The 14,255-nt window shown below is 35.0% G+C and overlaps 1 protein-coding gene across 1 annotated transcript in view; it reads left to right on the top strand.

The window, feature by feature from the left end:
* CCDC186 (coiled-coil domain containing 186) overlaps positions 1-14,255 on the top strand; it is a 52,179-nt gene that overhangs the window by 17,993 nt on the left and 19,931 nt on the right. The window contains exons 4-6 of the mRNA XM_001927027.8: positions 4,996-5,124; positions 11,321-11,533; positions 12,425-12,544. Of these exons, the coding sequence (XP_001927062.7) occupies positions 4,996-5,124; positions 11,321-11,533; positions 12,425-12,544 (462 nt within the window). The remainder of the gene's footprint in view (positions 1-4,995; positions 5,125-11,320; positions 11,534-12,424; positions 12,545-14,255) is intronic.

The raw sequence follows: 14,255 nt of genomic DNA, 5'->3' as shown, positions 1-14,255 counted from the left end.
TCAGTACACAAGTACTATATATATATAAGCTAACATTTAGGGTTTTTTTATAGCAGCTTTATTGAGATATAATTCACATACCATGTAGTTCACTCGTTTCAGTATATAGTTCAGTGGTTTTTGTGCAGTGTTTATCACAATTTTGGAAATTTTTATTACAAAAAATCCCTGTGAATTCATTAGTGGTTATTATTTCCCTCCAGCCCCTCTCATCTATTTCTCCCCAGTCTGTGGAACAACTGACCTACTTTCTGTGTTTATATATTTACCAATTCTGAACATTTCATGTAGATGGAATTACATAGTATGTGTCCTTCCCCTTCATGTAAATGGAATCATATAATATCTGGCTTCTTTCACTTGGTGTAATGTTTTCAGGGTTTCAGTCAAGTTGTAGCTTATATTAGTACTTAATTTAATGGCCAAGTAAGAGTCCATTATATAGATATACAACATTTTGTTTATTCTTTCATCATCTAATGGATATTTGGGTTGTTTCTACTGTTTGGCTGTTATTAATTAATAATGCTGCTTTGAACATTCATGTGCAAGTTTTTGTGTGGAGATATGCTTTCATTTCTTTTGGGTGTATACCTAGAAGTGGAATTGTTGGGTCAAAATGATTATAATTTTTTGAGGGGCTGGCAGACTGTTTTCCAAAGTGGCTGCCCATTTTATATCCCTTCCGGCAGTGTTGGAAGGTTTCGGTTTCTCCATATTCTTGCCAACACTTGTTATTATTGAACTTCTTTATTATAGCCATCTTCATGGATATAAAGTATCTTGTAGTTTTGATATGCATTTCCTTAATGACCAGTGAAATTAAACATCTTTTCCTGTGCTTGTTGGCCATTTATGTATCTTAATAGATATTTCTGGGGAAGTCCTTTGCCCGTTTAAAATTTTTTTTTTTGTCTTTTTTTTTTTTTTTTTTTGTCTTTTGTTGTTGTTGTTGTTGTTGTTGCTATTTCTTGGGCCGCTCCCGCGGCATATGGAGGTTCCCAGGCCAGGGGTTGAATTGGAGCTGTAGCCACCGGCCTACGCCAGAGCCACAGCAACGCGGGATCCGAGCCGCGTCTGCAACTTACACCACAGCTCACGGCAACGCTGGATCGCCAACCCACTGAGCAAGGGCAGGGACCGAACCCGCAACCTCATGGTTCCTAGTCGGATTCGTCAACCACTGCGCCACGATGGGAACTCCCTAAAAATTTTTTAAATTGTTGAGTTGTGACAGTTGTTCTTCTTTGTTTTTTTAATTTTTTTTTCTTTTTATGGTCACACCTGTGGCATATGGAAATTCTTGGAGTAGGTTTTGAATCAGAGATGCAGCTGAGGCCTATGCCACAGCCACAGAAACATCTGCCACTTATGGCACAGCATGTGGCAACGGAGATCCTTAACCTACTGGGTGAGGCCAGGGATTGAACCCACATCCTAAGGGAGATAACATCAGGTCTTCAACTTGCTGAGCCACAACAGGAACTCTGTGATAGTTCTTTTTATATCTGTATTATCAGATATGTGATTTGCATTTCTCCCATTCTGTGGGTTTGTTTTCACTTTCTTGACGGTGTGCTTAGAAGAAGAAATGTTTTAAATTTTGTTAATGTCCAGTTTTATCTATTTTTTCTTTTGTTGCTTGTGCAGTTGGTGTCATATGCAAGACTGATTGCAAATTGAAGATCATGAAGATCTACCCCTATGTTTTCTCCAAGAGTTTTATAATTTAGGCTTTTATATTTAGGTCTTGATTCATTTCGAATTAATTTTTGTATATGGTATGATGTAAAGGGTCCAAAGTCATTCTTTTGTCTGTGGCTGTCCAGTTGTCCCAGAACTATTTATTGAAAAGACTGTTCTTCCTCTATCGAATAGTCAGGACATTCTTGTTGAAGACCAATTTATATGTGAATTATTTCTAGAGTCTCAATTCTGTTTCATTGATCAACTTGTCTTTCATTAAGCTGTTCTGATTTCTGTTGTTTTGCAGTAAGTTTTGATGTTGGGAAGTGTGAGTTCTTGAATTTTGTTCTTCTTTTCCAAGATGGTCAGGCCGTTCTCAGTTTTTTGAATATTACCATCAACTTATTCTGCAGTGAAACCAATGGGGTTTGTTAAGGATTGCACTGAATCTGTAGATTCAATTTGGAGAGTATATTGCCATCTTAACAATAGTAAGTTTTTCAGTTCACAAACATGGAATGTCTTTCAGTTTATTTAGATCTTTCTTTAAAGTGTTCTCTAGTTTTCAGAATAAATTTTGTGATTCCTTCATTAAAATTATTCCTAAGTTTATTCTTTTAATGCTATTGTGAATGGAGTTGTTGTCTTAATTTCATTTTCAGTATGTTAATTATAAGTGTATAAAGAGATTTTTCTTATATTCTATAACTTTGCTGAACTTGTTATTCTAAAATTTTTTGGTGAATTTCTTAGGATTTTCCATTTATAAGATCATGTCATGTGGAAATAGTTTTACTTCTTCCTTTCTCATCTGAGTGCCTTTTATTTCATTTCTTGCTTGATTGTCCCAGCTGGACAATACAATGTTGCGTAGTATTGAAATACTGAGTATTATTGAAGAAGTGGCAAGAGTGGATATCCTTCTTGGATTTCTGAAGCCTTGCCTTTCACCATTAGCTATGGGTTTTTTCACAGATGCTGTCAGGTTGAAGAAATTCCTTTTTATTCCTAATTTGTTTAGTTTCTTTAAATCATGAAAAAGTATGAAATATTACCTAATGCTTTTTTTTTTTTTTTGCATCTGTTGAGATGATCATGTGTTTTTTGTTTTGTTGATAATGGTATCTTACAGTAATTTCTGGATATTAAACCAGAGAAGATGGTTATGGTGTATAATTCTTTTTACATATTTCAGAATTGATTTGCTGGTGTTTTGTTGAGAATTTTTCTGTCTATATTCATAAGAGATAGTTGCTCTTGTAGCCTTCTTTTCTTGTTAAGATCTTTGTCTGGTTTTGGTGCCTGGTTGTACTGACCTCATAGAATGAGCTAGAAAGTGTTCTTTTTCTGGGGACAGGGGGAAGAATTTGTGAAGAATTGGTGCTAAATCTTTGAATGTTTTGTAGAATATACCTGAGTAGTTATTTAGACCTGAATTTTTCTTTGTGGGTAGTTTTAAATTTTCTCTTATTGATTTAATCTCTTTACTCATTACAGGCATGCCTTTTTTAAAAAATTGTGCTTCATATTCTTGCACTTCACAGATATTGCGGTTTTTACAAATTGAAGGTTTGTGGCAACCTGTGTTGTCAGATGATGGTTAGCATTTTTTAGCAATAAAGTATTTTTAAATTAAGGTATGTACACTTCTTTTAGACATAATGCCATTACACACTTAATAGACTATAATATAATGTATACCTAACTTTAATATGCACTGGAAAACCAAAAAATTTGTGTGACTTGCTTTATTGTAATATTTGCTTTATTGCAGTGGTCTGGACTGAACCCGCAATATCTCTGAGGTATGCCTGTATAGGTCTATACAGATTTTCTATTTCTTCTTGAGCCGTTTTTGGTAGTTCATGTCTTTCTGGAATTGTGCATTTCATCCAAGTTAAATTATTCATGGTATTCATTCATAATTCTTTTTATTTCTGTAAGGTCAGTATGTCCCTCTTTCATTTTGATTCTTGTGGTCAGTCTAGCTAAAGGCTTGTCAATTTTGTTGATCATTTTGAAGAACCATTTTTTGTTTTGTTGATTTTTCTCTGCTGCTTTCTATTTAATCTCCTCTCTAATCTTGATTCTTTCTTCATGCTGGCTTTAGATTTAATTTGCTGTTATAGTTCCAATGTCTTTGGATAAAAGTTTAGTTCCCTGATTTGAGACCTTTCTTATTTTTCAGTATTCATGTTTATAGCTACAAATTTCCCTCTAAACGCTGCTTTAGATACATCCTTTAAGTATGTTGTATCTTTATTTTTGTTACCTAGTATTTTCTAATTTCTCTTGTGATTTCTCTCTTGGATATATAGAGGTTTAATTTTTATGTATTTGTGAAGTCTTAAATTTCTCTCTGTGTTATTGAGTTCTAATTTCATTCCTTAATGGTTGTTGAAGAAGATGGACATTGTATGATTGCAGTGTTTTAAATTCATTAAGATTTGCCTTATGACTGGCATGTATTCTGTCCTGAAGAATATTACATGTGCACTTGATGAGAATGTATATTTGCTGTTGCTGAGTGGAATGCTGTATAGATGTGTTAAATTTAGGTTGTTTTATAGTTTTGTTCAAATCTCCTATTTCCTTGTAATCTTCTGTCTATATGTGTTCATAATTAAAAGTGAGGTATTGAAGTCTCCAAGTATTATTGTTGAATTGTCCATTTCCTTCTTCATTTCTCAGTTTTTGCTTCATGCATTTTGGTGCCATGTTATTAAGTGCATGTATATTAATAATTGTCCTATCTTTCTGACCCTTTTGTCATTTTGAAGTGAATCTAAAGTATCTTTGTAAATAGCATTTTGGTTTTTATTCCAATCTGGATAATGTTTTTATTCTAGTGTGACGGTCTCTGCCTTTTGATATGATTATTTAATCTTCTCTCATTAAATGTTACTATTGACAGTTAGATTTATGTCTGTCATTTGAAAATTTTCTATGTCTGTATTTCTGTATATCTTTTGTTTCTATTTTGTTTCCCTATTTCTCATATACTGCTTTTTTTGCATTAAGTGAATATATAACATTTATGTTTTTTTCATTATATTTTCACTATTTTTTTGAGTTATTACATAGGTAATTATTCTAGAGCTTGCCATCCATCTTTCCAGAATCTGCTTCAGATTTGTATTGACTTAATTCTAGTGATATAGTAGAACATTGCTAACATTTACTTTTAATTTCTATGGTTGAAGTGTATTCATTGCATTCTTTTATGCTTATTACATTGTTTATATTTATTTGAAGTATTGGTGGTTTGTTATAGCTATAAAAGTAATCTGGGAATAATTTTCTTTACAGTTAGAGTTAAGAATAGAGGAACTTAATAAAGAAGTTCAAGCTTCCAAAGATAAAGTAGTAACTCAAGACATTGCAGCTAAAAATGCAATTCAGCAATTGCACAAAGAGATGGCCCATCGGATGGAGCAGGTATTTTTTAAGTCATTATTAACTTTCTGATGATTCTTTGTTTATTAAAATAAACTAATCCTATTAGACGGTTTTGGACAGTTTTGGACATTAGTGGTGCATTAGAAATAGGACATTTTATTTGCATAAAAATTAACCTTTTTAAAAAAACGGTAAAGCAGTGTATATAAATGCATGCTAACTACAAAAAAACTTCAACCTTTATTTCTCTAATTCTTTACAGTATGCTACCCTGATGAACATTAGAAACATATGTCAGTTCTTAAACATGTCATACTTACTGAAGGGAAATATAGAGGATAAGATGTTAAGAAGTTGTTGGTTTTAGTGGACCCAAACATAAAATAACTTCATTAAAATAACCTAGTGAGCTTTTTAAAGAATGTGTTCTTTGGAGATTAAAAAAAAAAAAAAAAAAATGAGAAGTTCCCATCATGGCTTAGCGGGAATGAATCTGCCTAGCACCCATAAGAACACAGGTTCAATCCCTGACCTCTTCCAGTGGGTTAAGGATCTGGCGTTGCCGTGAGCTGTGGTGTAGGTCGTAGATGTGGTTTGGATCCCACATTGCTATGGCTGTAGTGTAACCTGGCAGCTGCAGCTCCGATTTGACCCCTAGCTTGGGAACCTCCCTGTGCCGCGGGTGTGGCCCTGAAGGACAAAAGAATAAATAAATAAAAAATTTAAAAAGGTAGTAAAATATGCACAATAACAGTTCAAACATTAAAAGATGTCTTCCAAACCTTTTTTCTCATTTCCCCACTCCCTTCCCAGAGGCAGCCATTGATGCCAGTTTCCGGTGTATCCTTCCCAAAATGTTTGTTGCGTGAAACAAGCATGTATATATTTCTTTTCTTCCTACCATCCTCCCTCTTTTTTAAACAAACGGCAGCACACTACATCTACTACTGTGTGTCTGTTTCCTCTCTGATGATGAGGAGTGTAGGTGGGATTAATTATAGTAGCTGATATTTTAAGTTTTAGCTGCATGCCATCCCTTGGACAAAATGCTTTATAAGTAATAACTTATTTAATATTCATGATAATCCTAGGAGGTGGGTAATATTATGGGGATTATGGAGATTATTCTATTTAATGATTTACAGATTGGCCTCATTCCTTTTTTCTCCTAACTTTTTTTCTGAAAATTTATTTATTTATTTATTTATTTTTGCATTTTAGGGCCACACCCATGGCTTTTGAAAATTCCCAGGCGAAGGAGTCAAACCAGAGCCACAGCTACAGGTCTATGCCACAGCAGTGCAGGATCTAAGCTGCATCTGTGACCTATACCACAGCTCATAGCAATGCCAGATACTTTACCCACTGAGCGAGATGGATTGAACCCCCATCCTCATGGATACTAGTTGAGTTTGTTACCACTGAGCCACGACAGGAACTCCCTCTTCTCAACTTTTTGATTTGAGAATTTTTAAGCCTGTAGAAAAGGTAAAAGAATAGTAAAGTGAACATTTGTCTAGCCTTCACCTAGAGTCACCAAACCTGGTGAGTTTAATTTAGAAATAGTTTCCTAGCATACATTCGTGCACACATAAGTGTTTACTCCTCAGTTTAATGTTCCAGCTTGAGGTTTCTCCATTTCTCAGAACAGATATGTAGAATGAATCTGAACCTCAAATTTACAGGAGGGTAGAGTTAGTTATAAATTCTCAGGGATTTAGTTTCCCTCATCCCCACATGACCTGTTATTGGTCAGTGAAGGTTTCAGCCCTAGCAAAGCATTCTGGATTCCTGCTTCCTCTTAGATTTTTTTTTTTTTTTTTTTTGGCCCTGGGGATTTCTTATACTTTCTTGGGAATTCAGTTGTGCATTAAAAAAATATATATATATATATGTCATTGTTATATTTCATGTGAAATTTCTGGTGTTTAGAATAGGGAGGGTTTATCTGCCACATTTGGAGTAGAATTTTCTTTTTTTTTTGTCTTTTGTCTTTTTGTTGTTGTTGTTGTTGTTGTTGTTGCTATTTCTTGGGCCGCTCCCGCGGCATATGGAGGTTCCCAGGCTAGGGGTCGAATCGGAGCTGTAGCCACCGACCTACGCCAGAGCCACAGCAACGCGGGATCCGAGCTGCGTCTGCAACCTACACCACAGCTCACGGCAACGCCGGATCGTTAACCCACTGAGCAAGGGCAGGGACCGAACCCGCAACCTCATGGTTCCTAGTCGGATTCGTTAACCACTGCGCCACTGCGCCACGACGGGAACTCCTGGAGTAGAATTTTCTATACATTTCATCTTAATTTTAGCTGGCTATTGAATCCTCTTGATTAAGTCATGCTTTATCTTTATGCGAGTCAATGGTAATCATCTTAAACTGATTCCAGAAACTTTCACTGGCCCCCCTTCCTTTATCTGTGATGGAATGGACTGATTTTCAATAGACTCTTAAATAAATTGCTGTATTTTCTCATTTAATACTTCCAATAGTTCCGTGAAGTAGGTGCTACCATTATCTGGAGCGGGATATAGAAATGTGAACTTTTGGCATCTGGGTTATCTTTTGCAGCTGATTCAGGGATGACAGAGTCACAGGACATTCTGGTGCACCTTCCATGCTATAGTCAAGAAACTTATGTTATCTACTGCAATTATCTTTTTTCTGTTTTTTTTTTTCTTTTTTCTGCTTCTTATCTCTCAACTTTAATGAAGTTTCCATGCTGAACCACTTATCTTATTAAAACACAATTTAATAAAAGATTCTGATTTATAAGTCCTCCTTTGGCTTCCTATTTCCTGTAGGATAAAATCTCAGATCATTGTTTCTTTCAGGATCTTCTCTACCTCCTGTTTTGCTTTTTTCTTTTTTTGGTGTGGTGTTTTTTTTTTTTTTTTTTTTTTTTTTCCTTTTTTGTGCTGTTCCTGAGGCATGTGGAAGCTCATGGGCCAGGAAGGGAACCCATACCACAATAGCAGCCTGAGCTGCAGCAGTGACAACACTGGATCCATAACCCACTGAGCCACAAGGGAGCGCCACCTGTTCTCTTTTATAACTATTTCCTCCTCACTGTAACCAACACATCAAATTTAAACCCTAAGAAGTAATTTAGTATCCTCCAAATATATCATGCTATCTTCTACTTTAGGCATTTGGACATAATAACCACTCTACTTTGAATTCCTCTCCTTGACTAATTCCTCATATTCTACTGAATCCTACTTAACCTTCAGTGTCTACCTCAAGTATAGCACCTAGTTCACGTGTAGATAGCATCTTTTACCCTTCATGCCAACCCTTTCCAGGATGTGTTAGTATTGTTGTATTTTCAAAGAACTTGTGCATTCATCCACTAGAAATTATATTGTATTATATTACTTGTATGTTATTCTTCCAAAGTAGGAACTATGACTTATTTTTGTATTCCTAAAAGCTAATAAGCATAAAGTTGTCATAAAACCAGATTTCTTTTTAAGTTGACATTATCATTAGTTGACCTTGTCTAAGTAGAATTATTCATTTATCTAAAAATCTAGCTAATTTTCTTAGTTCCACTATAGTTTTGTCAGTCTGTGAGCACATTTAGTCCTCAGAAATCTCTGTCATCTCTATTCCAGTGTTTTCTTTAATTTTTCTTGAAAACTAATGGGGGAAAAAAACCCCAGTGGGATGATTTTAAAAGTACTTATATGTATATGTATAGTATTTTGAGTGGTTACTAGTTGTGCTTATCAGCTGTACCAGGACTTCATGAGACTTTGTCAGTCACTTTTCATCAGAGTGTAGGTTTTTCCACATTCTCCTAACACTGTATGTACTTGTATTGTTATACTATTAGTTGGAGTTTACCACTAGATGCCATTGAAAATTCTTAAAGTTTGGAGCTCCTGTTGTGGCTCAGCGGTTAACAAACCCAACTAGCATCCATGAGGACATGAGTTCAATCCCTGGCCTTGCTCAGTGGGTTAAGGATCCAGCGTTGCTGTGAGCCGTGGTGTAGATTGCAGACACAGCTCAGATCCTGCATTGCTGTGGCTCTGGCATAGGCTGACGGCTACAGCTCTGATTGGACCCCTAGCTGGATCCTCCATATGCTGTGGGTGTGGCCCTAAAAAGATAAAAAGACAACAACAAAAAAATAAATTCCTTAAAAAAAAAATCCTTAAAGTTTAAATGTTCATCTGTTGCTCATAATCGCAAATTACTAGAGAAATGCAGATCAAAACTGCAGTGAGGTAGGTACCACCTCACACCAGTCAGAATGGCCAGCATTAAATCTACAAAGAACAAATATTGGAGGGGTGTAGGGGAAAGGGAACTCTCCTACACATGCAGTGGGAATGTAAATTGGTGCAGCCACAACAGTACCAGAGTTCCTCAAAAATAAAAATAGTTACCATATGATGCAGCAATCCCACTCTTGCACATATATCTAGACAGAACTATAATTTGGAAAGATACATGCACTCTTGTGTTTATAGCAGCACTGTTCACAATAGCCAAGACATGGAAACTGAAATAACCATCAGCAGATGAGTGGTGAAAGATGTGGTGTACACACACACCACACCACACAGAGGGGAATATTACTCAGTCATAAAAAGAATGAAATTTGCAGCAACATGGATGGACCTAGAGATTATCTAGGTTACTGAATGAAGTGAGTCAGAAAGAGACAAATGCTGTATGATGTCACTTAGATGTGGGATCTAAAATATGACGCAAATGGACGTATCTACAAAACAGACTCACAGATAAGAGAACAGGCTTGTGGTTACCAAGAGGGAGGGAAGGATTGGGTGTTTGGTCTCCGCAGATGAGGGCTATGTATATAAAATGAAGAAACACATGATCTTGCTGTATAGTACATGGAACTATGTTCAGCATTCTGTGATAAATCATAATGGAAAAGAATATGAAAAAATATGTATGTGTGTATATATATGTATAATGCATATATATATATATATATATAAGCTGAATCACTGTATAGCAGAAATTAATACAATATTGTAAATCAACTGTAGTTCATTTTTTAAAAAGCAAGAGTGCCAGTGTAAAAATGGATCCATTTTCTATAAAATATGTGCTTCATCCTATTTGCAAACTTACTTAAATGAAGGGCTATCCTTCAAGTTTTCATGTATGAAATTTCAGAATGTGGAAATTGCCTACGGAGCTTATGCCTACAGAGAATTTTAAATGAGTATATAGATGTCATACTTAATCCAATTAGGTATTTCTTATTAAAATGCAAAGTACTTTAGAAAGCTTTTCATATACAGGAAATCAGTGACACTAATTAGAATATCATTTTTGCAAGGAAGCTAAAATTACAGATATTAGAAATTGTCAGCCATACACTCAGGGTCTTGGCAGAAAACAGAAACTGGTAATTTGGGAGACTTTCATAAAAGGACTCTTAATGAGTTATGGGCGAGATTTAGGGAGCCCAACAAGGGAACCTGCATGATCCTGGGGCTCCTCGAGGAGCCATTATTACAATTTGGGCTAAAGGAATAAGGAGAGAGTGCAGGTTAGTCTAACTCAGAGGAGGTAGTTGTATAGAGAGGGCACCTAACAGGAACAGCCAACCTGTGGTGAATCTAGAGGAGCCACATCTCATTCTCTGCCTACCCTCTTGATTTTCTGCTTAGCACTTCCAGTTGTCCAAATCCAACTGGAAGTATGGGGCAAAGAAACTTGTTGGTATGGTCCCTGGTGGACATTTTCCTGGAGTACAGAGTGGACTAGGAAGGAGTGGACAAGCGAATTTGAAAGGATAAACAGAAAATAGCAACCATGTTAGCTAAAGGAAGAGGAATAGGGAAGGGAAGAAGCAAATATTAGTGGTATTGATTTGTTTATTGTATTATTTCTCTATTTTAAAATATTATGACACAGTTCCTGAAGATGTGAGAAAACCAAAATGTACATTGGTGATATTATAGGCAAATATTTAATTTTTTTCTTTTTTATTTGAAAAGGTATAGGCTTTTTTTTTGTTGTTGTTTTTTACCACCCTGCATCATACGGAGTTTCTGGGCCAGGGATTAGATCTAAGTGGCAGTTGCAGCTTATGCCACAGTTACATCAACGCCAGATCTTTTAACCCACTGTACCAGACCGAGATGGAACCTGTGTCCTAGTGCTGCAGAGATGCTACCAATCCCGTTGTGCCACAGCAGGAACTCCAGTAAAAAGTGTGTTTTATTAATGCTGGATATTTTTTCAAAGGCCAGCAAGAAATGTGAAGAGGCACGCCAGGAAAAAGAAGCAATGGTAATGAAGTATGTAAGAGGCGAGAAGGAATCTTTAGACCTTCGAAAGGAAAAAGAGATACTTGAAAAAAAACTTAGAGATGCAAATAAAGAAAATGAGAAAAACACTAACAAAATTAGGCAGCTTTCTCAGGAGAAAGGACGGTTGCACCAGCTATATGAAACAAAGGTATAACTTTTGATATCTTATTTGAAACTTATTCTCTTCCCCCCCTTTGCTTTATTTAATCAAATAATCATAACATGGTTAAATCACTGTTAAACATAAAGATGTTATTATTAGCTTACTTTCAAAGAATGTGAATGCCTTAGTAATTCCAGTGCCATTACCTACCTGCAAAAAATATTTGCTGTGAAAGATGAGAAACTGACACATGTTGTTTATTAGCTCTTTTTTAAAAACTTTCCTTAAAAATCTATATGTTGAAGAAATGACTTTGTGCTTCAAAGGAACGTTTTATTTTAGTAAAAGATACACATGATGGTGTCAAAAATGTGAGTAGTTTTTGAGTCAGAAGTATGATATCACCAGAATCTTAGTGTACATTACTCATCATAGAATAGAATTTATATTTTTCTTATAGAAAAACATGTTCTTCAATGCTTTCCAAGGAGATTTAATTACTGAGCTGTTTAATTACTGAGCTATTCTTGCTGTTAACTAGCAGCCTTATAGCATGGTCTTGTGTCTAGTTGATTATCAATTTAAATTTTAGTTCAGGAATGTTGTCATTGTTGTCAGGAATTCTGAAAAAAACCAGTTTAATTCATATTTCACCTTAGCGTCAGCCACTTGAGAAGAATCAGAAAGGTATGCTTATTACAACATAATGGTTGATTAAAATGTAAATGTTCATCGTCTTATGTCTATTAAATTGGATTTATGATTTTACTATCTTCTTATGACTTGAAATTTAAATCAGTTTTGTGGCTTGTAGGCCATAATGTGCTAGCCCCTGAATTTTAATGTTATTGCATTGATTATCTTAAAATACAAAAGATGCACAAATGATTGGTTGGTTGTTTAAATGAAAAATATGACCTTGTGATATTATTTTAGGAAGGTGAAACTACTAGACTCATCAGAGAAATAGACAAATTAAAGGAAGACATCAACTCTCAAATCATTAAAGTAAAATGGGCACAAAATAAATTAAAAGCAGAAATGGATTTACACAAGGTGAGTGCTGAAATGTAGCAGAAAAATTATTAGAATCAGTTTTAAGAGCAGTGTAGTTATAGTTATTAATGAGGCATTAAGCTTATTTTAATGACTCCTGTAGAATAGCTTGGGCCTGAATATTTGGTGATTGTGAAAAAACATTTCTTTTCATGATTTACATATTAAATTGGATAGAATGTTGTTTTATCATTCATTGTTTATAACCCCCAAATTGACTTTTCTTTAAGCATTTTTGGTAAGCTGTATTTTGTATCAAACATTGTCAGAAGTTCAAGGAGAATGGAAGAATATGTAGGTTATCAAAATTGAAAGTAAACTCTGGACATTTCTTAAAAAATTGGTGATGAGTTTCTGTTATGGCTCAGCAGGTTGAGGACCTGACATCTTTGTGAGACTGCAGGTTTGATTCCAGGCCTTGCTCAGTAGATTAAAGAGCTGGCATTGCCACAAGCTGTGGCATAGCTTATAGATGTAGCTCAGATCCGGTGTTGTTGCAGCTGTGGTGTACACAAAGCTGCAGCTTTGATTCAGCCCTTAGCCCAGGAACTTCTATATGCTGTAGGTGCAGCTGTAAAAAAAAAAAAAAAAATTAGTGATGATAAAATTCTTATAATCAAGAAATATAAATTCTTATTGAAATATAAATGTAATAAAAAGCTTTCTTACCTGTTTATTATGAATATAATTCCATGGTTATTGTGCATAATGAATATCATTAAAAAATTAATAAGTGACTATAAAGACTGGTACCTGATACCATAATTTTAAGTACTAACTGAGCTGGTGTAAGCAGTAATAAAAATCTGAAGATGATAGAATGTGAAATTAAAAAAAAAAAAACTTTGAAATGCGATTTAAACAAAAGAGGAATGTTATTTATAATAGTTTCCAAATTTTCAAAAATAGGCTTAATGATATTGTTTAAAACCATAATCATTGTTACCTCTGAGTCTAAGGCGAAAGAACTGCTAACTCTTGGATGTTCATATGTAATATTATCAGCAAAAGGAGTAGGGAGAGGTGTCTGTTGACAGTAGTCAAAAAAAGGTAAGAGAATGGTGAGCTTCCCTCAGTTCTGAGCTAATTACTGATCAGCAAATGAGTCTAGGGAAACTACGGGCAGAGAAAGAACTGCCAGAATGGAGTAGGAGCAACAATTATTAGAGCTCACACAGGGCTACAAACTATTTAAAATTGTATTTGACACATAAGAATCTCTCAGTTACTTTGTTTTAATGAATGAAGTATATCTACTATGTGCCAGGCTGTTGTTAATGATATAGAAGTGGAGGGGAAAAAGAAAAACAGAAAAAGTTCCTCTCTCTCTCTCTCCTCTTGTTGAGTGAATTTTCTAGTATTAAAAAAAACCCAATATTTGAAAAAGCCTTCAAATGTTTACACTTTAAAAGTGATACAGTTTTAATATGTCAAAGTATTATTAAAAGACCTGCGACTGAAACTATATAACTAGGTACTTAATTGTACAGTAGATTTATCCAGAAATAAAATGACATATAAGAAGCAGGGTGTAGATACAGTTTAGATAATTCAAGAGATGAAGGGAAAGGCATTCCAAGTGGAGTAAGAACAAGAGCAAAGGGAGATGAGTATTTGATGTTTGGGAAAAGCAACCTAACTAGAACACAAGGTTTATGTTCAGTGTTCCTTCATTAATTCAACAGATATTACAAGAAAATTAATATATGGC

Source organism: Sus scrofa, chromosome 14 (genome assembly GCF_054392235.1).
Source record: "Sus scrofa isolate SSC_HxYL_T2T_F1_AM1 chromosome 14, Sscrofa_HxYL_maternal_Yorkshire_Landrace_v2.0, whole genome shotgun sequence".
NCBI classification, from domain to species: domain Eukaryota; kingdom Metazoa; phylum Chordata; class Mammalia; order Artiodactyla; family Suidae; genus Sus; species Sus scrofa.
The sequence above is the reverse complement of the archived record's forward strand: the minus strand, read 5'-3'. Positions and strand labels throughout refer to the sequence as shown.